General features: G+C 34.5%; 1 protein-coding gene across 4 annotated transcripts in view; it reads right to left on the reverse strand.

Moving 5' to 3' along the window:
- Window positions 1-771: 771 nt before the first annotated feature.
- Window positions 772-27,500, reverse strand: part of LOC144972870 (annexin A5-like) — a 31,109-nt gene continuing 4,380 nt past the window's right edge. Inside the window, exons 3-17 of one of the 4 annotated variants that reach the window (XM_078914623.1) lie at window positions 23,396-23,528; window positions 22,463-22,589; window positions 22,022-22,128; window positions 20,294-20,392; window positions 19,621-19,650; window positions 17,418-17,489; window positions 16,931-17,186; window positions 11,633-11,727; window positions 10,437-10,550; window positions 9,582-9,672; window positions 7,863-7,963; window positions 6,318-6,575; window positions 4,250-4,325; window positions 3,439-3,551; window positions 772-2,994 (exon numbers count right to left, since the gene is read on the reverse strand). In XM_078914623.1, the coding sequence (XP_078770749.1) occupies window positions 2,869-2,994; window positions 3,439-3,551; window positions 4,250-4,325; window positions 6,318-6,575; window positions 7,863-7,963; window positions 9,582-9,672; window positions 10,437-10,550; window positions 11,633-11,727; window positions 16,931-17,186; window positions 17,418-17,489; window positions 19,621-19,650; window positions 20,294-20,392; window positions 22,022-22,128; window positions 22,463-22,508 (1,584 nt within the window). In that variant the 5' untranslated portion in view covers window positions 22,509-22,589; window positions 23,396-23,528 and the 3' untranslated portion in view covers window positions 772-2,868. The remainder of the gene's footprint in view (window positions 2,995-3,438; window positions 3,552-4,249; window positions 4,326-6,317; window positions 6,576-7,862; window positions 7,964-9,581; window positions 9,673-10,436; window positions 10,551-11,632; window positions 11,728-16,930; window positions 17,187-17,417; window positions 17,490-19,620; window positions 19,651-20,293; window positions 20,393-22,021; window positions 22,129-22,462; window positions 22,590-23,395; window positions 23,529-27,500) is intronic. The other 3 variants (XM_078914621.1, XM_078914625.1, XM_078914622.1) reach the window with 3 other exon arrangements.

The following is a 27,500-nucleotide window of genomic DNA, read 5'->3' on the forward strand; positions in this document are numbered from 1 at the left end:
GGAAGCAGACAAAAAGAAGATAGGCTTCATGGTGGAACCATATTTGTTTGTGGCCCAGGAAGATCTCAAGGCCTACTGGGAGAATTTAAAAAATGACTGGTAGGTCGTCTCAGAAGTTTTTTTTTAAAGTTTTTTTTTTGTTAAATTAATATTACAATATTGAGCACAGGTCATAGATAATAGATGATTACAGCAACCATTATCACATTATATGCTATTCTTAGTGTCCACATTCAACATAGAACAACACCATCGTCGTCGTCATCATCATCATTATCATCACAATTCATCATCATTATCATCGCCATCATTACCATCATCATTCACCAGTGTCTCCCATATACGTACGTAGTGTTCTACACGTAAAGTATCTAATGGCATCGTGCCTTGACCAGAATTCGCTATTATTGTCATCGATTCAGTAACTTTACTCTGTCTCCATATACAGTGGGTATTGACGGGACCATTGTCATTGTTATTGACTCAATCATTTTGATCAGATCAGATACCCATTTGTGTATGAAATGGAAAAAAAGAGAGAGGAGTCAATTTAAATCTTAATCTTAACTTACTAAAGGCTTAATAGGAATTATCCTTTAAATGCCTTATACAATAGTTTATAATTACAGTACAGAATCTCATATAGCTTGTATTGTATCATTCACAGAACACAATATAAATCGTGTAATTTCAGTTGGGCATTATTAGTCTCTTTGGGGGAAAAAAAAAGATACAAGCTGGGTGACACCCAGGATAGACGCAAAAACGTTCTTTTTGTTTCTTTTCCATTGATTTTTATTTCCTAAATCCAAACGCTTATAAATAAAAACAATGTTCATCACAGTTTTTGTGTTGAGGTTTTTTTAACAACATAAAAGTAGCTGAATAAAAATAGGACACTGTCTAAATGCTCTGAAGAAAAAAAAATATATTAAACAATTCTTTTGTATGGTTTATAGTGGAGATAAAAGTAGATCACAGATAGAAATCAAGTTATTCATTGTACCTCAATGATAAAGCTCTTCCCCCCCCCCTCTCTCTCTCTCTCTCTCTCTCTCTCTCTCTCTCTCTCTCTCTCTCTCTCTCTTCCTCGCTCTGAGAAAAAATCCTCTTTTCATTAAAACTCGCATATATTTTGGTTTTAAAAGTTTTTAAAAATTTTCTTTAGTAAAACATTTATAAATAAATAAATTAAGGATTGTATTTTTAAAACTTAGATTCTCAAGACGATATAGGTGTGTATGAAAAGAAAAATATACAATTTAGTTTGTAAATTTGAATGGTGTTGACAAACAAACAAAAATCTAAGAGTAGGTACTAGTTTATTTATCTTTATACTCCTTTCATTATTTTGAATCTATCATTTACGAAATATTTACATCACGTTTGAGATAAACATTTTGCGATAGACAAGTGTCTTATCCAAAGGATAGCAAACAATTGCTATTGTCCGTTTCACGCTATAGAAACTGGGATAAACTCCGGCTCCATGGGAAGGACTACTAATTTTATTTTGGAGATAAAACGAGAATTCATAGTTTACTTATTTTGAAAATCATCAGAACAGATATAAAATGGAAAAAAGACCAATATTAGTTATAACCACATTCACACGGCAACAATCTTTATTTTGACTATTGTGTATTTCAACGACATTTTATACAAAAGCTTGTAATGTGGTTACTGAGTCACACAGAGAAACATTATTTTAAACTTTGAATGACATATACTAATGATTTTATGATAACCACTACACTACAATGTAAAAATTATTATTGTTTACGTTGATTGCACTATATAATTGCTCTGTCTCTAGTTGTTTATGTCAGGTTAAGTAATTACAAGCAAGTTGTATTTTTTTTCAGTCATGAAGCAAGGACATCAAAACTGTCATCATCAGTAGAGAAACTTAGGATGCCTTTATGATTTGAAAAATAGCTTCAAATCAAAAGAATTATCAAATGGTATTACTAAATGACGAGAAAAGTATTACCACAGTTTAAATTTCTTTAGATAGTATAATTATAATATAGGAGGGGGGGGGGGGGAAACAGCAAAAAAAATAAATAAATAAATAAAAACAATTTATCAAACGGCACAGAATCATAATACATGTTTATAGGATCTAAATTACAAATGTTTAATATAAAAAAATGGCTTGATATTATCTGAGATTCAAAGAATTGAGAATTATGTGGAGCCATGTGATGATTTGGTCTGACTTAAATAAATTCAAACTCACCATTGCTTTCATCCAGTAAAAGAAGTGAATTATATTTCTAACGTTATATGTGCTTTTTGGTGATCTCAACAATTGCATTTGGAATGTTTGAAATGTTTGAAAGTTGGTACATTCATTCATATTCTATAAATAGAATTGACAGTTTATTACTTTGGAAACAATATACATATTTATGATAATTTATTACCATAATAGAAGCCAAACTTTTGTTGGCAAATAAAATAAAATGACAGTGTTTATATCTACTATGACTACACATTCTGAGATCAATAAAATTGTTTATGAAGCATTGAACTAACAAAGCCAAACCACCCATTTTATATTATATTATTAGCAACTCTACCCAAAAAAATCTATCGAAAATAAAAACAAAAAATAAAATCCAAACAAACAAAATTAATTGTTATAAAATAAAGGACAGAAAAAATAGAAGCATGACTTTGTTTTGAGGTTAAATTTGATAACAAATATTATAACACTGCAATCATCCATTTATAGTTTACAATTTATTGCAAAGATTTAAAGTCAACGGGTATTCACTTGATTCGATATATATGACAGAAACAATGTTTTTTTTTTTCCACAAAAGACAGAGTTGGACTTTCTGGGTCAAATTCTTCTTCTCGTTAGTTCTTTCCAACAATATTCAATAAAACTTTCTTGAAATTGAAGCTTGTGTCATGTTTAATCCATCTCCATAAAGTTTGGTTGGTTAATTTCAGGAAGCATTCTTTGATTTGAACCAAATCAATCTGTAAAAATACAAAAAGTTGAGTTTGAAATTTAGGTGAGTGCAAAGATAGCAAATTAGATAAAGGTTAAATTAATTTAAAGACAAACCTTTCACAAATAATGTACATTTCCTCCATCCAGATACGGTCTATATTTAAAGTATACCTGATACAAAAGCGTTTCAAAATATTTAAACATATTACATATAAGAACCAGTTCATGACAGAGCCAAGTGGTGAAATGGTTATTATAGTTAGGGGAGAAAGATTGGGGGAGGAGTACATAAAAAAAGAAGTAAAACACAAAACAAAACAAAAACAAAAAATCAAAACGGATAAAAAATCATAAAACAAAACAAACAAAAAAATAAAACAGAAAAATAAAACAGAAGAAAATACAAAAACAAGAATTAAAAAAGTAAGAAAACAAAGAAAGTTAATGTAAAAATATAAAAATAAAATCACCTCTGATCTTGACACAATGATTCTGATGATAGTGCGTTCATCCGTGCCTAAACCTTTCATTGCATCTCTTAACTTTTCAGCAAAGAACATTGGGCGACTTCTTATATTCATCACTGTAAGAGGAAACATAATAGATGTTTAGCTTTTTCTTCTTCTTTCCTCTCTTCACGTCTTAGAATTTTGCATCCTTTTGTGAAGCACTAAGAAGAGTATGGTCATAAATACAATCTAAATGCTACATAAAGCAATGCAAGTAAGTTGTAGGTAAAAGTCATTTGAAACTATTAGGGTCACAGAAACAGATGAAGGAGGTGCTGAATGTAACAGTCTCCAGGCCGAACACAATCAAGCAATGTTGAGCTCAGTCAGCGATCAGGCTGTAACAATGATATAAAAATTGGGCCCCAGTGTAGAGTCCTTTATAGTCATTATCCATTCACTCCAGGTGTGAATAAGTACCTGTTTATATGCAAGAGCAGATATTATTGTAAGAGAGTCAATACAAAAAGAGTGCCTGACAAGTAACTAGGCAACACACATGAAATGGAAAATTGGTTTCATATGGTCTGCTGGGAGGGGGAGAGGAGGGGAGGAATAAATGAAGTATTGTGGAGAGTGAGTGAGAATAGTAAAACTTTGAAAATGTGTCACATCATATATGTACATATTACATTCATTTTATCTATTTCACTTTCTCTCCTCAATGGATCTAGATGAATGCATGTGTGAATCTGGAGCATGTTGATTTACGAATATACTCCATGTATACGCCATTACATGTTATGTTCTTAGCAGTTTTTATACCACCCACCAATAGATCGAAGGCCTTTCTTGAAGTCTCCTGAAGTTTCCCTATCAACTGTATTCAGAATATCCCTTTGGGTGATCTAACAGAGGACAAAAACGGGAAGTATAAAATTGAGTGAATCAATAATAATAATAATAATAATAATAATAATAATAATAATAATAATAATAATAATAATAATAATAATAATAATAATAATAATAATAATAATAATAATAATAATAAGCATATTTCTATAGCGCCTTCCATCGAAATCTTAAAGTGCTTGAAAACCAACAAGAAATTGTTTACACAGAATACAAATAACACTGCGAGAACAAATCAACCAATATCAAAACAGTAGTAGCACGCAGAAGGCATCAATAGAAAAAAAAAAAACATTAAATGTCACATAATATACACTAAAAGTTCAATCAAGCAAGTATTTAGTGAAAAGATATGTTTTTTAAACATATTTGTGAAAACAATTTTGAAATCAATGGCATAGATGTAAGATTCTTGCCCTTGGACGGGAAGGTTGTGGGTAGTTTAGATGCTATCTACAGTTTTTTCATTATTTTTTCTTAAAGCTTCTGTCCAAGACTTTGAAATGGAAGTGACACCTTTTAAATAACATAACATAGATTGACAAAGGCATTAAATTAATAATTTAAAACTAAGTGCAAATACAGACTGACATGATAGTGCATAAATGTGACATATTGTGCATATTAACGATGAAAGCATTTTGGTGTGGTTTTTCTGTTTGTTAGTTCTTTTTTTTTCATTTTATCTTAATCAAACTTTTTATAACTGGACATAACATTAATATGCTTATTATTTATTTTTCATATACTAAGATATATGATGCAAACCCTACTATCACAAGTGCAAAGGGAAACATTCACTAAGCATTCATTTACTTCTATAGCCTAAACTCCTACATAGGAGCTCAGCGAAGTTTTACAATTTCACTCATTGACATCCATTTATCATTCTATAATTCCACTTCACCGCCTTCTTACCATATTAACATGACCACGCCCCTTGACCTGATTCAGACTGTTTGACAGTCATTATTCAGTTAACAATGGCACTTATTGATAAACTAAGTAAACTACATGATGTATTACACCATTGGTAGGTATTTAAGGTAAAATACTCATATTTCTATCTGCCTGATCAATCTTATCAACACACAAAACATTTATAGTATGATAGAGAGAATCTAGTGAGAACTAATCACTCATCTGGCGGTCTAACAACAATAATTAAGAGCAGAGTGATGTCAACTTCATTCATTCTATTGTTTGTTAATAACCTGCTATGTTTGTCCAAGCGGGCTTGAGGATGTGTCACAAATTCAGAGTTTCCATTGGTCAAAAATTTCATATGACTTATGTATTGATGTTTTTTATGCCTTCTTCATGCTCTTTTTGTTTAGATATTGGTTGATTTGGTCTCGTGTTGTTGTATTCTGGGTATACAATGTCTTGTTCTTTAAGCGCTTTTAGGTTTCAACGAAAGGCGCTACAGAAATATGCTTACTATTACTATTATTATTATTATTATTATTATCATCATCATCATCATCATCATCATCATCATCATCATCATCATCATCATCATCATCATCATCATCATCATTATTATTATTATTATTATTATTATTATTATTATTATTATTATTATTATTATTATTATTATTATTATTAGATACCTTTTTCCCAAATATCCTGCCATGTTCTAATACTGTGTCGATTTTAAAATGATATTCGAGTGCTATAAAAGGTTCATATAAAAACTAATCTAATTTGTGTTTTGTCTTCAAAATTATTTAATGCCCTAGCAAAATGCTTTGTCCTGAGACATTTCTCAATTGCATGACTCAACCAGCTATTATTCGAATAATTACACAAACCTTACAGTAAACAGGAAACCATTTTGTAAAAGATGAGACAAATAAAGGAGGAAAATAACTAAAGAACGTCTACATTGTCAAAACATTGAGATAAACCTCATAAAATCAGCTTTTGTAATCCGAATTCGAATTTCTGAATAAAACAAAACAAATCAAATTATATAAACAAACCTTGACATATTCATCCCATGTTGTTCTCAGTTGATAATAACTTCGGCTGGAAAAGATTCTGTTAAAAGTTTCTTCATCAGTTCCCCAGCGTTTTTCGCCAGCTTTGTAGAGCTGCTGAGCCTCAGCCTTTGCTCTCTCCATGTCTGCCAGCTTGGTGTAGTTCACTTCATACATCCCAGTTGCTTCCTCAGTTTGAGGATTGATGATTTCTTGGACAGCCTCTTCGAGTGTTTTCTGAGGAATTTCATACCTATTTCCCTATGGAATGAAAAAAATTAGTATTTGGATTTAAGGTCAAATTTCATTTTACATCAAGCAGTGAGTGACAGAGGGTGAAGGTGCCTTGAGTTTTGAGGAAAAAGAAGGTAGAGTTAAACTTATTATCACAGGCATCTATGATTCAATGAGTTTTCCAGTCTTTTGATGAGTTAAATAAGATGTTTGCATGCAACCTGGTACACTAGTTCGTCACTCAATGAGTTAAAATGCTTTCCTCAACGTTATTAAATAATCAATTAGATTAACGAGAAACAATATTCCACTGAATTGATTGATAAAGTTGAAAATAAGAGTGAACAAATCTGAAAGGGACTGGTGTAATAATTTTCAGCAGATACTTCAAGAGAGCATTGAGGCAGTGGTATGATCATTGTCTCCTAGCACAGATCAGGTTTGTGTTCCACTTTATGTGCTATGCGGTCTTGAGTAGAGAGATCCTCTCCTTTGCCTTGAATAAGTCATCTCAACCTAACACATATGTATTGTTCTTGAAATAACTCAAAATGAGTCTTATTATTCAAAGAGAACTTTTCCTTTTATGGATGAATTTTTTTTTCAAAGCGTAAGATCGGGTTCACATGCAAAGGGTCTGAGATTGATCCCAGGTGAAGTCAAGTTTTTTTTTCTGACCACCTTTTCCACCCAGCAGTGATAGGGGAGCTGGGTCTGTTAGATCTGTCAGAAAGTACTTTGTAACAGACTAGCTCCTCTCCAATGGTAGCAATCAATTGCTATTGTTTGTTTCATGCTATATAAATTGGGATAAACTCCAGCTCTGGGACTTGCAGGCGTCATGTCTCATTTTAGATGTTGCTGTTAAATAAGGACCTGCTGTAAATGCTTTAAACACATTAAGTGGATACTGCACTATATTTTGTTTATTGGTTTTTTAATTTATGTTAGTGAAAATAATTTCGAAGTGAAACATAGCATCTCTTTGAAAGGTCTCCTCTGCAGAAAAGAGAAATCTCAACTCCACTCACACAATGTAATAATCTATGATCTTAAAACATATTTTATGATATCTACTGCTCCGTATGGATACAGCCTTAAAATAGGCTAAGAATATTGAGAGGTTACTGGACTGGGAAAAAAGGATAGTTAATTTAAGCCTTAGAGCAAACATTTATAAAACTTTGTAATTAGAAATTATTTGAATTAAAAAACATGAGGTCAAAAATTAAAATTAAAAAAACTAAACTTGAGGTAAAACCAACAACTTTTCACAGTAATTTCCAGACAATTTCATTTCAAACTCCCACAAACCTGAGAAGCTGAAATAAGCAGTCTCTTGAAATCTCCACTTGTATCGTTTTTTATATCCTCCTCAAAACGAGTATTCTTTGCCGTCTTGTCCTTATAAATGACTGAGGGTAAAATAATAATATTCGATAACTACTTATTCTGAGTATTACAGTACTATCATTAAATCGGATTTACTGTGTATGATATTTGAGATATAGTCAACTAAGTCTCATTTACTTGTCAATGCAATGATTATCCTTTCATCACAACTTTTTCATCTTTGCTATGACCACATTTCAGAGAGCTTGAAAACAAAGATTCATTATAAAGAAGTTTATTTAAATTTCTTGTGCTGCACTTACAAACGAAAAGCAAAGCGCAAAACTTCATAAATTAGGAATTCAAGACAGGCAGGAGATAAGAATAATACAGAAATACCGACGTATAATGCCAGAAAAACAGGGTTAGACTCTGAAACAATTGGGGGATAAGAATAATACAGAACTATCACCCTATAATAAGAGTAAAACACGACTAAACTCTGAAACAATTGGGGAATAAGAATAATACAGAACTACCAACCTATAATGACAGTAAAACAGGGTTAAATTCTGAAACAACTGGGGAATAATAAGAATAATACAGAACTATCAACTATAATGCCTGTAAAACAGGGTTAGACTCTGAAACAATTTGGAAATAAGAATAATACAGAACTACCAATCTATAATGCCAGAAAAACAGGGTTAGACTGAAATAATCGGGGGATAAGAATACTTACAGAACCATGAACCTATAAAGCCAGTACAACAGAGTTAGACTCTGAAGCAACCGGGGATAAGAATAATACAGAACTATCAACCTATAATGCCAATAAAACATAAACTCTGAAACAATCTAGGAGAAAAATAATACAGAGCTACCAACCTATAATGAGAGTAAAACAGAGTCAGACTTTGAAACAATCGGGTTATTCAATATTCAATCGGGGTTTTCTCAAAAGCCAATAATATAAATTAAAAATTAAAAAAAAAGTTTTTTTTTACATCACTCTTCCACCATATATATTTTTAAATAATACAGCCATTTTAAATTAACAAAATAGGATTGTTCTAGTATCAATCTTGAAAGGTAGTCTTTGTTATGAAATCCCATAGAAATATGCCATAAATAATTTTAAAGACTCTCAGATCAGTCATATTACCAGTTGGAATTATCACTAAGTTAACAAGAATAAAATAAAGGGAAAAATAGGATATTAAAAAAATTCTGGCCAGATTTGGATTTTTCCGTGATCCATAAAAACAAACAAATCAGGGTAATACCAGGTAAAAAAAAACCCAGAAACTCTGTACAATATATCTTATACTCGTCACACAAAATGGAGCATTACCCTCAACAAAGCAAATTATATACTTCGTAAATCAGTGCTACCGTTTGCCTTTATCTACAATGGATATATCTAATTTTGAAACTCACAACACACAGAGAAAAATGCTGATTACTACCACAAGGTACTCGTCATAATGGGTTTTATTAGTATTATACATGTGTTGGGTTATTTCCATTCATTTCTAATTTTAAACATGTTTTTTGAAATGACAGTATCGTTATATTGTAGAATCATTATGTCGCTGTGGTGTAGAGATGATTTTGTACTTTCACTCTGTAAACGAATTTCCATTTTTTTTGGATGAATAAAGTATATATTATTATTATTAAAAATAATAATTGACTCACTGCCGGGATATGCAGCTCTGATTTCCTTAATCTGCTCATTTGTTCTTGTTAACAGAATTTCCACCAGAGCCTTCTCATCGGTTCCCAGTCCCTGAAAGATATAAAAATATTTTTAAAAATATCAATTCAGTTTAAAATTTCATCTTGTAAGTTGTTTGAATCAATGATGTTTAAAAAGAAAACACTAGTTTGTTCAACACAAAAGCTCATATGTTTTTTAACGATGGGTAACTTGTTAATAAATGAAAAGCCATGAAAGAATTCTATTTCTTTTTTCATTGATTGAAACATAAGAATCTGACACATTGGGTTTTAAAACATTAAAGGAAAGACACAGAATTTTGGACTCGAGATAAGTATTAAAAAAAAAAAATCTTTTATTAGGGAGACTGCCTTTTCTTATCATATTCAAAGCGTCTTGTGACTTTGAAATATTCAAGACAATCTCAACGAAGCCTGGAATTGGGAGACCCATCTAATTGATATAATTTTTTATGGGAATTTGTATTTTTCTCTATTAGATACACCAGGCGCCTGATTTTTGCTGAGTTAAGAGTTCAGATTGTTTTATCAATTGGTGTCTGTAACTTTTAGTACAAAATCTGTACCATGGTCACTGATGATATTAATTGCTAGAATGTAAATGAAAATGTAGTCATGATGGTATTGTCATGATTACCAAGCCTGCACCCGTGGCTGTAAAGCATTGTTTCCTATTTTTTACAGGTATTATTTTGTATTTATGGTGGCAAGAATCAATCATAAAACCTGGCATACGAAACTGAAGTTTTGATTCTCTATTGGTAACTCTCATAGTAAGAATTTCATGATCAAGCAATATATTGGCATACATACATAGATGGCGTCCTTTATACACCAAGCATCATACTCAGCAGGGGAAACAAACAGGGACATGATCACCACTTTATAATGCCCACTCAGCTCTCCTTTCAAGTCTTCAATGAGATCCTGAAATAAATAAATTCATGGATCAAATTACGATCAAAACTTATCAGAATGGGGAGGGGAGGTCGAAATTAACAAGATGGGTTCTATTCCCATTTCATACTTTAACACAAGTCAGAGTAGATACTATGCTGCAGGAGCCGTGGATTGTCAAGAGCAATGAACAAAAATTAATTTTACAGATTCAAAAAAGAATAAAATACTAGACACGGAAATTTTCAGGCTCAAAACCCTTCTGGAACCGTAATACTTCACATTAAATCCAGATAGCTGGGAGACAAGTTCTCAGCAAATCCAGTTGAGAAAAAGATGTCAAAAATAAAACAAATTCTAGCATTTGGTTACTAAGAACACGGGTGCTGGAAAGCGCAGAATTCAAAATAATTCATAAAATACAGTGTATAGAAATAGACGAGGGAAATAAAAAGTTGTGATCAACATTGCGTGTAGTCAATATGATCTCAGTGTAAAGGGACTACCATTACCCTGAATGAATTATATTCATTTTTGTTCATACTTTAACATCAATTTGGTAACTCTTCAACACCGTTCTGGCATCATAGAAATTCCAAACCCTTCATGATAAAAGAAATAAAGTTGAAATATTTATCAAATAGACCATAACATAATAGTGCTCAACATTTCTTCGTCACAGCACATAGGTGTTTGAAGCATGATAAAGGCTATAGATAGTATGCAGATGACGTGACTCAGGCCTTTGTTATTGTTTTTGCCATCCGCGTTTGTGAGTTGTTCTCACTAAACTGTATTAACCAGGCTATAAAAGTTCATGGTTACACAGAGTTTGTGTGTTGGTCCGTTATACTTCCGGATGGCAATGTTGTGAACTCCTTGGCCAAGAGCATTCTATCTATATAGTTTTTCATGATGCAATATTGTGTTGAGGAGTAACGCAAGCGAGTGCCTTGGCAGTTAACCAGCTAATGAACGCTTGTGTCAGCTAGCTTTTTGTCTGCTTTGTCACACCAAAGGAACGTACCTCAGAATTTCTGAGATGTGCAAAAGTTATATCCTAGATAGAAAAAAATTGACAGATAAAAGTTTCCAATAACACATTTACTTACTCTCCCATAAATGGTCTTAAAAGTCTTTTTCATCTCCTGTCTCTGAAGATTGCATCGAGTTGTTACTACATGAATAACAGCGTCATCATTTGTACCTTAGAAAAAACAAGAATATGATTCAACATTAACATTATAAAAACTTTTGGCCATGTATGTCATTATCTCATGGACCTATGTTATACTGTTTGTAGTTATTTGTGAATAAAAAATCCCCCCCCTCTCTCTCTCTCTCTCTCTCTCTCTCTCTCTCTCTCTCTCTCTCTCTCTCTCTCTCTCTCTCTCTCTCTCTCTCTCTCTCTCTCTCTCTCTCTCTCTCTCTCTCTCTCTCTGTTTCTATCAACCTCCTTCTATCTCCTTTTTTCTTTCTCCTCATTGTCTAATTTCATGTACACTTTAAATAGTTTGTTAGTTTTGGCCTGTATTACAAATTTATTGAAGTGACATTCTTACTGTTACAACAAAAGAATAAAAAAAGACCCAAAAAATGAATTAATAAACAAAGAAAATTAAAAACATACGAAAATAATAAAATAAAATTAAACAAACAAAGGTAACCAAAAAAAAAAATAGGGGAAAAAAGAACGAATGCTTTAATAAAAACATTTACATGAAGGAAAACATGCATGCTAAATACTATAAAAGCCAATGCACACAAGCAAAGAAAAACAAAACAAAACAGCTAAAGACAATGCTTAAATACAACTCTTGAAGTATAAGATGGTATTGAAGAGTAGAAAATCACATAAAGTATTTATATGATTCTTCATCCCCAAAAATAAATAAAGTTATGCTTGACAAATAGAATGAGAATCAATGTGTGTGTTAGTTAAATCATTTCGAACCAAAGTTCAACTTTTACAATGTCTCTCAAAAATACTTTTAAAGGTATTAAGACTGTATGTAGAGACCAAGATCTTAAATTGATTTACTGTATTATCTTTTTTGTATAAAATATCTCTTTGCTAACATTAAGAACAACCCTCTGCTCTTACAAAATGATTTTGTATAATACCCAACTTAAAACAATTGTCAAAAAATGTATATAAAATTATAAATAATTTATGTGCTCAAAATAAGTTTGGTAAGCGAAATTATGATAAATTAAAAATAATTCACGGCACACTTTGCAACAATAAAATATACTGAAAAAAAACCCATTGGTTTCAGACCCAATCGTCACATGATTAGAGTTTGAAGTATGCTCATTTTCCAATAAATGTCCAAAACTGTGTGCTATTTCTCAAAATTTCCATCATCAACTGAAAGGAATTTCAAATTATCATTGATCCAAATTGGTATTTCAGTATTTGTGTATAATGTTTCAATTGTTAGAAATAAAGAAAAATAACTTATAAATAAATAGTTTTGCTATGATTGATATAAAATACACATGCACTTCATTTCTCAAAGGCGAATATATGATCGATAATTTTACTTTTATCTGTCACCCATCTGCATACAAACCAAACCAACCTTGTAGAATTTCTCATCAAATTACTGAAAACTACTCCATGACCTGTTCGACGAGGTATATGTCAATGGTGATTTTCTCTCACACTAGATCAGTGAAACATGAGAGGCAAAATCAAGACTATAAAATGGATCAATTAAAGCAGTTCACCCATATTAAAAAATTATTCTTCAATAATTTTGGTAGTATGTGAATATTGGGGTGATGGACATTGTTATGTTTTAATATAACATCAAAAGTTAATTTCTGGATATTGCTTTCTGTAAGTGAAAATTCAGAATTTTACAGAATTGCATTCATTGATATTTTTAACTGGTGACTTTGGAAGATTTACAAATTTGGCTCTGCCAAAATCTTGAATGAATTAATCAATGCATTTAGCATTTTCTTCTTTGCTGACATATAAATAACGATTCCATTTGACTTGTACAAAAACTATGATCTCCTCTTTGATGAAATACATGATTGTGCGAAATTAACTTAATTTTCTCCACATAACCAGCTTTTAGTTCTGCATTTATATTGGGAAATCCCGCTCCCCTCCCCTCCCCCTCCCATTTTTGCAATAGGAAATATTGAAAATAAATAAATTATATTTATTTATGTATATAACATCTATATAATGCCCTTCACAAATATATTATTGATACATACATACATACATACACACACACACATACACACACACATACACACACATACATACATACATACATACATACATACATGCATACATAAATATATTACTACATATAATAATCCACATTTCATCTAACTTAAGCATACATCCTATAGTTATACATCGAATAAGTAAGGAAAATCGACATGAAATATAATAAACAATTACTAAAACATTCATGGACCTATATCATTTATTATACAAAGTAACATGTTATACATAGCGGGACAAAACCTTAGAAATAAGTCTAAGAAAAGAAAAAACGTTTAATTTGGGGTTTAACAACCTCAATCGTAGGAAATTTTCTAATATTCTTGGGTACTGAGTTCCATATTTAGGACAAGAAATGCTAAATGACTTTTCTGTAATAGTTCTTTATAACTATTTGGAACAACTAGTTTCATCTTATCAGATGATGATCTTAAGGTTCTAGATAGGATAGTCGGCTGTCATATGTTGATATAAAACGATGATTGGTTTTATGTTTTTCAAAAAGGCTGTTTATCCTAACACACCTTTTTCTAACCATATCTCAAAAATACTCCCAGCAACATGTAGACCATTTCTCTTAGAGTGCCCCACATATCATAGATATATAACTTTGTGTTAAACATTTTAGCTTTCAATCAATGTTTATATCTTTTTGACACAGGTAAAAACATACCCTTTTATAATAAAATAAAATAAAATCCCCTTTATTCATAGGGGAAATTTGTCTTTAAGGTCTATTCCAAGGGAAGACTGGAATAACCCAAGCGTCATCCACAATGCAGCACCGCAAAGTGAGCTAGGGTGATTTGACTTGCTCAAGGCCACACAGCGCGGTGGGTGATCGAACTTGGTACCTTTTGGGTATGAAGCAAAGACCGTACCGCTGAACAACACTGGATTTCAGTCTAAATTTGTGAGCATGCAATAGTCTCTTATCAATTAAAATAAATTATAAATGGTTGTCACGTCTATTCTGCACTTTGCATTTGTTAATACTTATTGTCATATTAGTACCAATTTTGTCATAGCACATTGCACATAAATATTGTATCATCATGGTGAATAAATAATAAATAATGTTATGTAATAAGTGCATGTACACCAAGTTTAAAAACTGTACTTCCATGTAAATTATCTGATTTTTAGGATGTGCAAAAAAAAAAAGAGCCCTTTTGTTTTATTATATGATAATTACCATAATTACAACTGAATTTACTTAATTGAAGCAAATTTTGAATAACAGTAATGGAACATACCATAATGCCGTAATCAAAAACATTTCAAATAAGTGACGTTCCATATAGCCAAAATCGTAGATAGCAGTCATATATAGAACAACCTATCAACACATTTATTGTTACAATTATAAATTCTGTCACAGATTGTTCCAATAAAGCAGTTGTTCCGATTAAGCAGCATTCCAATTACCAGCTTTGACTGTATTAGAACTATCAATGTTATCACCATGATCATTATTATTATTATTATTATTATTATTATTATTATTATTATTATTATTATTATTATTATTATTATTATTATTATTATTATTATTATTATTATTATTATTATTACTATTATTATTATTATTATTATCATTATTATTATTATTACTACTGTTATTATTATTACTATTATTATTATTGATATCATTATTGTTATTATTATTATTATATAATCATTATCATCATCATCATTAGTATTATCATTATCATCATTATTATTATTATTTCAGGTCTCCATTTATATGCACTCCAGCTATAAGCATGATCAATTTTTATTATATAAATTTATCCCTTTATTAATTCACTCACCAAGAAGGACTCAGCTTAGAAACATGCTCACTTTTCTGATGCTTACTAGAACAGTACAATATGGCTACAGTACGCATCTATGTGGTCTTGTGGTATGACACTCGCTTTCGGATCGGAAGGTCCTGGGTTCAAGCCTCACTCAGTGCAGAGTTGATCCTTGGGAAAGGCTCTTTACTCACATTTTCTCACCGTACTCAGATGTAAAATGAGTACCTGGCTGGCCGTTAACAGTGTTGATTATGTTGGAAAAAAAATTGTAATGTCGCCAAACAGGCAGCATATCTTGTTCTACATGTTACGTTTTGCTGTTGGTCAGGGACCCCTTGTAAAGCGCTTTGAGCACGTTTAGTGGATATTGCGTTCTATAAAAAAAAAAAAACTCAAAAAAAAATAATACTAAAATGAAGAAAATAAGAAAGAAGGGCTCAGGCTGTCACCACATGTGGTTATAAATAATCATCGATCAAGACAGTCATTTTAATAACCACAGTTTGTTTACAGAGGTGTTAAGTTTGCTTATAATATTGGGTACGGTATAAAGACAAGGTTCACACCTGTACTCATTGTCTGTAATTTTATTGATTTCACAAATGTGTCTGTTGACAAGTCTTTTCTTGCTACATACCCGCACTATGCACCAATAACCTCAACTATGTGGCTGGCAACAGAGTCAGGACCAGTTCACATAAACAGAGGATGACATTAACAGTTACATTCAATCAAAAGTCAGAAGCATTCAACATCACAAGCTTCTTTGCTACTTATCCCACACATAATGGTGAAATGCTGTCACATATTGTGGCAGAAATTAAAGGGTTTGTTTACCCTAAAAGTAAAATAAAAAACAAAAAAGCTAGAAAATGACTTTTCAATGGGTCAACGACATTTCCAGCATTAAACATACATTATAAACCTCAGAGGAAAAAGTTATTTTTACTGTCATATGACCACTGAACTTAGCAAAAATTACGAATCTGCTTATAAGCACGATCTGACTATAAGCACGTTCTGCTTGATTCCTGAGGACCGTGCTTATAAACGGAGACCACTGTATTATCATTTCATAATTATTGCTAATATTATTATTAATTATTATCATCATTACTCTTATTATCATCATCATTATTATTATTATTTATAATAATAATAATTATTATCAATATTATTAATATTATTATTATTATTATTATTATTATTATTATTATTATTATTATTATTATTATTATTATTATTATTATTATTATTATTATTATTATCATTGTAAAAATTATTATTACTATTATCACTAAAATTATTATCATTATTAATATTATAATATATAAATGTCATCAAATTCGCATTACCAAGGTTCTTCATTGCATCTCGTAAATATTCACAGTCACACTCAGGATCCCAGTCTTTGCCTTTCATATCAATGTCACGGTTTTTCAGGTACCATGCAGCGACAGGATCTTCATTTCCATACTTTTTAAATGGTTTTACTGTTCCCTCAGTAATCTCAAAGGTGCCAGAGACTTTCTGCCTTCGCATTAATTCTACGACAAACAAATTCTTCATTTCTTCTTTCACTCGTTTCTTTACATCATCATCGGAAATACTCTGAAAGGAAGATAAATATTTATAAGATAGAATCAAAAGTAATAGGAAATAAATAGTAATTAATTGATGAGAATTTAAAACAAACAAAAAAAACCCCAAAAAAACAAAAAAAAACAACGATAACCCAACTATTTTCACAAACTGAATAAAAAACAAACACTAAATTTTGTGAAATCACATGATTCTTTTGTTTAATTTTAAAAAAAGGAAAGAAATTCATTGCTTCCTTACCTGAGCAATAAGATCTTTATCAACAGGCACATCATCTGCTATCATTTCTTTGACATTGTCTTTCTTGATGTCCTAACAAAAAAAAAAAAACGAAGTTTTAATGACATGAGAAATGTATCAGCATAGTAAAATGTACAATATAGTATTAACACCTCAAATAATCATAATGACTGTGTGATTTAAAATATATATATATATATATTCTACTCAAGTGAAATATTTCTTAATTCTTTGACAAGCCAAATTTTCACATAACGTTTTTTATTTGTTTGTTTTAATTTTCTTTTAAAAAGACAATTAACTGCTGAAAATATAATCTGAGAGAGGTGTTGAAAATTAAAAGTCTACGAACATGGATAGTTCCACTTACACTATTATCATGACACTTCAGCACATTAATTTATGATTTAAGCTGGAAACTTCCATGGAAAAAAAAAGAATACCAAATTATTGCGAAAATTATGAATTATGTCGTGAATACCTCTATAGCACTAAGTTCTTTTGGATAATATATTTGGCGTCTTTGCACCTTCCAAAACAATTGTCTGTAAGTGGCTCGATGAATTTTAATTATCTAGAAACAGACTGAAAATCCCATTGCCTGTTGTTAATGAAACAAATGTAGCCAGAGTAAAAAAAAAAAGGAGTTAGAAGATAACATGGGTTAACAAAGATAAGAAAATTACTCTCCAAAAACCATTCATGACATAGTTACAGGTTATGAATTCAAATAATAGGACAACCCAAAAACTTAGCACACTCCAAGTGCTGGGTCACAAAAGGAAGAGGAAGACTTTGAAGAACAGGGAAGAAAATAAGAGATATGTCTTTTTCTTTAGTTTTAAAGGACATTTAGTCACAATATACATATATCTGGTCAATATTACACGTAGACGTCAATTAAAAATTTGGCTCATAGGAATTTGAGACACCATTCGAAGGAATTTCAAGGCTGAAACAGGAATTTATCCATACTAAATTCTTTCAATTTAGGACTATGACGATATGTATAAATATTGTCAAAAGACCACCCCAAATCTCCTTTTCCAAATTAGGTACAGCTCCAATACCTAATAGTTTAAATATAAAAGGTCAAAATGTCAAAATTAAATGGATAGTAGTGTCGGTGGAAGTAGTGATGATGATGGTGTGGTAGTTGCAGTAGTGGTTGCGGTGGTGGTGGTTACACAACTGCAAAGTAGCACATCGCAAAAAGAATATCTATTGTCCTTGAGAAATGAAAAAACACCTTTGGTCACATAAGAATGATGACACTCAGTTTTGACAGTACTAAAGATATGACCCACATTTTTAGAAATGAGATACTGATCTTGACTTTTTATAATGTACTAAGGACTCTCTGGATTCATTCATATCATATCATATCAGGTGAAATTTTTGAGAAGCTCTGAAATTTTCTAAACTTCTGCAACAAGGAGAGGTGGGTCATGAGGACTTGAAAGTGACCTATGTAGAGTATGAAATCATTCTGAGAATGTTATGTCAAGTCATTATAGTGCTAGCATAATTACTGATTCAATTACTCAATGTGGTGAATTAATGAAACACTAGGTATGATGAGTCAAGAAAGTGCATGGGTAGTCAATCCTCAAAAGGCATTATTAGTTTACTCTCAAATGTTAGTTCACTCTTGGTTGCCTTTCAAATTAAATCAGATAACATTTCAACAGAAAACCACTCATAGAAAAAAAAAGTTGGTTATAATTTTATTGTTGCTGTGTTAACAATCGGCTGCACTAGCTTTTAAAGATAAACAATAAACAAAACAAAACTGATGATTGTATGCATTATTTATTTTACTGAGAAACCCTTGGATCAGCTTCCAATGATATCAATAAGCTGTTATTTGAAACTAATTCGATTTACCCTAAGCAAATATAGTTTACATAGCAATTCTCTATGCATGGTCTTTGGATCACATTACTTATTAAATTTATCATAAAATTCAGATAAACCTTCATCGATTGAAATTTAAATATTAGTTCTTTCATTTTTATTGTTTTTGTTTTTGGGTTTCTTTTCTTTTTTTTTTTTTTTGGGGGGGGGGGGGGGGGGTGCAGTTGTTTGTTTTGTTTTTATTTTTTTCTTTGAAATAATTAGAGGTAGTTTGAAAGTTCAGAAAACTTAAACGTGCAAAGAGGACTTTCACTCTATTAAAAAAACAAAAAACAAACACACACACCTGCCCCTGTGCAAGAAGGCTTGCAAGTTTCTGTAAAAAACATTTTGATTTCAATACCTATTTAAATTACATGCGCTGGTACGTCAACAGATAAAAGGCATATATTCAAAAAGTTAATAATATAGAGATATAGTAACAGGCAGCTAATCATTAAAATTAAAATAAAAAATATATAAATGAGAAAAGTGAGTGGAGCAGGCACTTATGTTGATAATAACAGAAAATGAATTGAGTAAATAAGTGCCAGAAGACAATAAAGAATAAAAATTTTGTGGCAATGGGGCTTGAACCCGCAACCTTACTGATATGACAACTCCACCTGGCCATGAGAGGGATGCTATGCAGTTGACGCAATCCACCACTCCATATATAAATGAACAGCCTAGATTTCTTTATAGCTTCCTATCAATTATGCTTCAAAATTCTTATTTCATGCTACAGTTACAATCAGGAGATGGTTGTGGTTCAATCAAACTCTCTCTCTCTCTCTCTCTCTCTCTCTCTCTCTCTCTCTCTCTCTCTCTCTCTCTCTCTCTCTCTCTCTCGACTTCTCAATGAAATATGTTCAATTACTACATCTGTGTGATTCAATAATCAGATGCCTCATTCATAATAAATGCTCAAATTGTAGACGGTCACCCTAATACCATCAACTAAAAGGTATAACACTTACCGTCATCATATCCTCTTGCATTTTCATCTGGTTGAAGGCAACACTATTATCCATACTCTTTAGATATGATGACATTGGAGGCGCCATAACAGGAGGGGCCTAACAATATACAATTGTTAAAATAAAGCATATGATAAAATGTGAATCGTATTATTTAAAATTCATGGCTAGTCTCTTTTTAATTAGAACAGCACCATTAAACACAAATAATTCCAATTAAGTTGTGTTCCAATTAACAGATTCCGTGAATTGTCTCCATAATTAGAACACCCTACACCAACTATACACATATCTACTGCTGTTATTTATTATATAGTAATACAGAACATCCTTTCATTTGTTTGTCTAAAATTTCATGTTCCATTATTTTCACAAGATTTGACATTACATGTGTGTAATCATGGTGGCAGATAACAGAGAATGAGTTATCCTATTTTGTGACTGCACATTTATATGGAATCGACAATACACGAATACTCTGAAAACAGGCCAAATGAATCAAAGATATCATAGAATTTTAATCAATGTGATAAAAGAACATAATTATCTGAGCTCTACTAATTAATCAAGTGTTGTTTCCTAAGACTGTTAAATGGATGAAATACAACATATTATCATATAAAAAGTAATGGGTCATGATAGACATGATGCTATTTTTAATTAATGGATCTTTGTGTTCATTTCAATAAACAGTATGATTCTGTTTTTGTTCATCTCAATAGGAATAATTATATATCTATTGTGATAAAGCGGTGTTCCACTTACAAACTTCAACTGTATAAATGAACATTTTTATTCATCTAGCACATTTTCAGGGTTTAACTATCCAAAAATACACCTTACAATGCTAAATCTATTCACTCATAAGGTCAAATTTCCATTTTATACAGTACATATCACCTGTTGAGTGTTTTTATGTTTTACGTATCAGGGCTAGAGAGTGACTATAATTGTCACCCATCCAGTCACTGCTTACCTTACTTACTCAATACTGTTTGCCCCCCCTAACCGGTACAATTTATGCGGATTGAAGACCAAACTAATGGAAATATGAACATATATATAAATAAATATGGACATTTGTAAAACTCATTTCCACGGATTTACCGTGCTCAATGCACTTCACAGTATTTCATTTATGATCCTTGCAGTCCATAAGGAACTGTATTTCCATTTCATACAGTATCATTTATCTGTTAAGCGTCCTTTTGTACTAACACCCTTACAATATCCGTCACTGTCTATGGCCAGGTATTCATTCACACCTAATTCTGTTTTTCTTGCGGACAAAGAAAACGCAACCTCATTCTATAAACTGTTTTTATATATTTTCCAAATTTCGATAGTTAATAGTAGAGGATAATCATCAGAGGCAGATACTTGTTAGAGAGTAACAGTATGCAGCTATGACACTCGCTTTTGGATCGGAAGGTCCTGGGTTTGAGCCTTGCTCTGGGCATAGCTGAGTCCTTGGAAAAGACTCTTTACTCACATTCTCTCGCCATGCTCAGGTGTAAAATTCAGTTCCTGGCTGCTAACAGCAGTAATATCCCTGAACAGGTGTCATGTCTCATTCTACATGTTAATTGTTGTTGTTGGCTAGGGACCCTTGTAAAGCGCTTTAATCATGTTTGGTGGAAACTGTGCTATATAAAAGCTCATGTTTTTTGTTTTTTAAAGAGTAACAGTAAATATTTTTCATATTTAAAAAAATTCCAATGAGCATACCTGATTATTTGGATTTTGCATTGCTTGATGGTGCATCTGCTGCATCACTGGCATATTATAACCAGGGACCATGCCCATGGGTGGGTTATGGCCATAGCCTTGAGGAACTAATGGTAAAAAAAATTGAAGATAAAAAATTGAAGATATAGCACAATTCAGAAAACAGCTAAAGTGAAAAATTGACATGATAGTGATAGATAATAATGTCACATTTAAAATGGACATGTCATAAAATGAGAAGTAGTTTCTGTTTGTCACTTTTTAATGTTACTCTACAGACTTGATCCATAGATAAGACGTCTCAATCGCTTTATATAATCCGTGGAAGAGGGACTAGAAATTATTAATACTAGGAAATGTGCACTCAGTGGAATTAATATTGTAGTTGACAGAGCCTAAAAGAGTTATCTGATTTATATTATCTAAACACTTATTGCATACTTTGGTACTGGTTGACATTGTAGGCACTGAAAGCATTCATTGACATGGGGGGAGGAGGTGGTCCAGAATTAGGATACTGAGGTGGATAGCTTGGAGGACCGCCTGCATGGAATGGTGGGTAGTTGGACTGGAACAGAAAAAGAAAATAATAAAAATATTATATTACAACCATGTTTTTAAAATAAATGAAATGGAAGATGAAATTGGAGATAAAAATTGTTCTGCAGTGGTTATGTAAATTATGTACCAGATCTTTGTCAGAAAAATAAGTTGCTTATGTAGTGTCTGTTATGTTACTGAGCTAACAACAGTTGGAGATAAATCTGTCTTAGATGAACAAATAATATTACAGCTCAAATTTGATGTCGTTGGTTTGCATCTTTTTGTCCCCCATTTTATTTCAATCATACTCTTTAGTATAGCTATGTGGTCTTGTGGTATGATACTCGTCTTTGGACCAAAAGGAGCAGTATTTGAGTCCCACTCTGAGCGGCATATAGTTGAGTCCTTGGAAAAGGCTCATTACTCAGAACTCACTTTCACTTACTGTACTCTGGCGTTGTCGCTGTTGATAACAGTTGTAATATCACCTAACATGCATGATGTCTCATCCTACATATTAAGTGATGACCAGTAAAGCACTTTGGGCAAGGTATAGTGGATATTGCGCTATATAAATGCTCTTGTTTAGGGGGAGGGGGGGGGGGGTTATACAATACCCAAGATGTCATGTGGTTTGTTTTTGGCTATATAAGAATTGTAAATTGAAAAGTGATATAAATACTTTTTTTTTCTTCAGGTCAAGTTTTATGGATTGTAAACCAAACATTACTTATTAATGACATTACCTTAATACAAAGAAAAAGTAGATTGCACAATAAAGACTGCATTTATATCGTTTTTATTTATGTTAACATGATCTAGGCACTTTACATTTCTTTGTTATTTGTCTTCCTCATGATAGGCTGGCATGCATTTAACACATAGAACAGGGACGGCTGGTAATAATGGGCAGGGTGGGCAAATACCAGCCTGTTTTTTCAAGTTATATGCTGTAATACCAGGTCTGAAATAATCAAATTTAAATTAGATAATTTCAAAAGTTACTACTTAAACTTTATACTTCGTACTGAAATCAATTTGTGTGTATTTTTGATAGATTGAGAATCACCATGCATCCCGTAATGCATAAACCAGGATACGCTCCTGTTCTTTTTTATCACCCCCCCCCCCCCCCAACCACTCCACTCCGCCCACATCGTCATCTCATCGTCACGTCGCCTGACGGTTGGTGCCCCTCGTGGATCTTTACCTTGCAGTTGGTGAGGGGGCTTGAGGCACACGGGAGGGCAAAGGTGTAAATCCCGGTCGACCGTCACGAGACCATCCCGGGTATCGAGCCAACGAGCCACATGAGCTGCTCGCCCCGGTGTGTGACTAAATTTGATCCAAACCCGGTGCCCGAATAGCAGCCCTATCCCGGGCGCCACACTATTGTCCTTATGTCGAGTCCCAAACAGTCCCGTCAATGGCGAAGCGGTCTGCCGCCTAGCCAAATAATACCGCGTTCGTGTCGCCCGGGTCGTCGGCACGTCCGAGAAAAAAGCAAACGTCCCATGCATCAATCGATCCGCGGCCTGCCGATTGGAAAATGCGACGGCGGGGATGGCGAACTGACGCGTATATTGTCCCTGAACGTCGAGAGCCAGAGTATGGCAAAAAACGAGCTTTTATCAAAGCTACTGGCCGTTCATTGCGTTGATATCCTCCTTTTACAGGAGACCCACCTTTATTCAGGCGCGCAATCTTCCCGATTCCAGATCCCAGGCTATACGGTGGTCCAACGCGAGGACACTTCGAGGCTCAAAGGAGGGGTTAGCGTTTACGCTAAAGAGCCATCGAAGGTAAGGGTCATTGAGAGCGTAACGGACAGCAATGGGGTGAACCGAATTTCCGTGGAAGTAGGTGGACTGTGTTTGCATAATATCTACAAACCACCTAGAGCGACTTGGACTACACCACCGGTACGGTGGTCAGCCATCCTTCCATCTGTCTGGGAGACTTTAATAGCCACCATCACGAATGGGGCTACCGAGACTGCAACGAGGCAGGAAGACAACTCCGCTCATGGATGGACTGTAATGATCTACACCTAGTGTACGATCCTACAGCCAAGGGTACCTTCAGGGGTACCCGCCATAAGAAGGAGTATACTCCAGACCTCACCCTCGTAACGAAAGGCGCGAACGGTGAACCGTTGCAGGTGAAGCGGACAGTCCTCGGGGACTTTCCGCATAGCCAGCACAGGCCGGTTCTTGTCACAGCTGGGGTGACAATACCGAGGGTGCAGTCTCTCCCACTTTGCAGATGGAATTTCAGGAAGGCTGACTGGGAGGAATTCAGTTCCTATATCGAGCAGGTCTGCCCTGCCATTCCTCCCAAGTCCAAGAATATAACCAGATTTAGTAGGCTACTGGTTAAGAGCGCTCAACGCTCTATTCCACGGGGCAAACGGAAATTCTACACCCCTTGCTGGACAGCAGAGTCGGAAGAGCTGTACCGAGAGTACCAGCAGACCCAGTCCCAGGACACAGCCGATAGACTACTCCAGTCTCTGGCAGAGGGAAGGAAGCAACGGTGGCAGGAGACCGTGGAAAGTCTCGACTTTACACACTCCAGCCGCCACGCTTGGCGTTTGATAAAGAAATTGGACCCAGATCGGAATTTCGCGAAGGCTGCACCGGAATGCGAGGCAGACACAATTGCCAAGAATATTAAGAACCGTAGCAAGCGGGTCCCTAATCAGGCTTTTGAGCGCGGTGTCCGCAAGGCGTACCGTACGATTTTGGACTCGCTACCTGCGGAGGAGTCGGACTGGACGGCCCCGTTCAGTCCCGAGAAGTGGGTGCAGCCATTAGCGAAGTGAAGAACGGCAAAGCAGCTGGGATAGATGGTGTATATCCCGATATGGTGACGCATCTGGGCCCCAGGGCACGGGCCTGGCTAGCAGAGGCAATGTCTGACATCCTTGCAAACGGAAAGCTTCCACAAGTGTGGAAGCATGCGAAGATAGTTGCCATCCTGAAGCCAGGGAAGCCGGCGAAGGAGGCAGACAGTTACAGACCCATATCGCTGCTGAGCTGTCTTTACAAACTGTTGGAGCGTGTTCTATTAAACCGATGGGGGCCGGTCCTAGACGCTGCCCTGCCACCTGAGCAGGCAGGCTTCAGGGAAGGGAGGTGCACCACGGAGCAGGTCATTGCCCTTACAGAGCATATTGAGCACGGGTTCGAGAGAAAACAGCAAACAGGTGCTGTGTTTATAGACCTATCAGCGGCGTACGATACGGTCTGGTGCGATGGGTTAATGCTCAAACTTGCAAAAATCATAAGGTGCAAAAAGACCTTGAAGTTGTTCTCTTCGATCTTAGGGGAAAGGCAATTCCACGTCGCGCTGGGAGACGCCACGAGCAAAGTTAGGAAATTGAAGAATGGGGTCCCTCAGGGGTCGGTACTTGCGCCAATGTTGTTTAACGTTTACATTAGCGATATGCCGAACACTTCCTCCCTGAGGCTGGGATACGCAGACGACTGGGCACTCGTTACTCAGAGTAAAGTGTGGACCCGTCTCGAGAGCGTACTCAGCGAGGACGTCACCAGACTCAAATCCTACTTTGACAAGTGGTACCTGAAGATGAACACTTCAAAAACCGTGGCCACTGCATTTCACTTATGCAGTGGTTGGCACACCCGTAAACTGAATGTCCTAGTCGGGGACCAGCCACTCCCATATGAGCCGCGTCCAAAATACCTAGGGGTGACGCTGGATCGCAGCCTTACCTATCGGGTTCATCTCGAAGGGGTTGCCCGGAAGATAGAGAAGCGGAATAGTCTTCTGAGGAAGCTGGCGGGATCGACTTGGGGCGCTAGCCAAGCGCTCCTGAGAACATCCGCCCTGGCACTATGCTATTCCACCGCGGAGTATTGCGCTCCAGTGTGGGGTAGAAGCAGAAACGTTGAGAAGGTGGATGTAAAACTTCGCAAGTCGATGCACATAGTGTCGGGAACGCTAGCAACAACCCCTAGAGAATGGGGCCGGTGATGGCAGCGATCACGCCCCCGATGTCCGGAGGGAGACCATTACGGGAAACTGGCTGAGTAAGATCAAAGAGAGAGGGAATGGGGATACCCCTCTCATGCGCATAATGAACGGTGCCCCCGTTTCGAGCCGAAATAAGTCCCGGCAACCCTTGTACGCAGAATCCCTGACTACGGACAGAGCTGCACATACGAGATGGAAGTCGGTTTGGACGAATTCAATCCCTCGTGGGGGCGGGGACCTACACTCCTCTAAGCTTGGTGAGAAGTTGCCAGGCTTTGATACCAGTAAGAGGAGACACTGGGTAGCTGCGAATCGGCTTCGGTCGAGGAGCTGCCTAACGGCCGGTGCGTTACATCAGTGGGGTCTAACTTCCTGTCCTTTATGTCCACGCTGTGGGCAAGAACCCGAAACGGCAGAGCATCTAGTCGAAAGGTGTGTTGTGACGATGCTACCGGGCGGGTTCGCGACGGTGCACGAATGCGGACCGGACTTTGCTGATTGGGTCGATCGTCATAACATAATAGTGTGAACCATAAGAAGCTGCTGCCTGACGGTGAACTAACTCCGATTTTTGCTGTCTGGCCTCTCCAGTACTAGGTCGGGCTAATTCAAATGAGCCCACCTTATTAACCAGTGAGAACTAAATAGAGATTTTGGCAAACGAACTTTTTCTTATTTATTGCCTTACTTGTGCTGGTACCATTGATGTAATGACTTTGGGAATGTTCCAGTATTGAATTAAATTTATTAATTTACTAATTTTATATCAATTTAGTATTAATTTGTGTTGTTTTTATATATTTGTTTATCCATTTAAACTTTTCTTTTTTTCTCGTTTGCTTTAGTGCTTCTCAAAACTCATTTATTTAAATTGTTTTCTTATTTGTTTTTTGTTGTTGTTGTTGTTGTTGTTTTGGGGGTTTTTTTTGTTTTTTTT

This window comes from Berghia stephanieae, chromosome 5 (assembly GCF_034508935.2).
Source record: "Berghia stephanieae isolate SIO BIC M18660-M18661 chromosome 5, UCSD_Bste_1.3, whole genome shotgun sequence".
Lineage (NCBI taxonomy): Eukaryota > Metazoa > Mollusca > Gastropoda > Nudibranchia > Aeolidiidae > Berghia > Berghia stephanieae.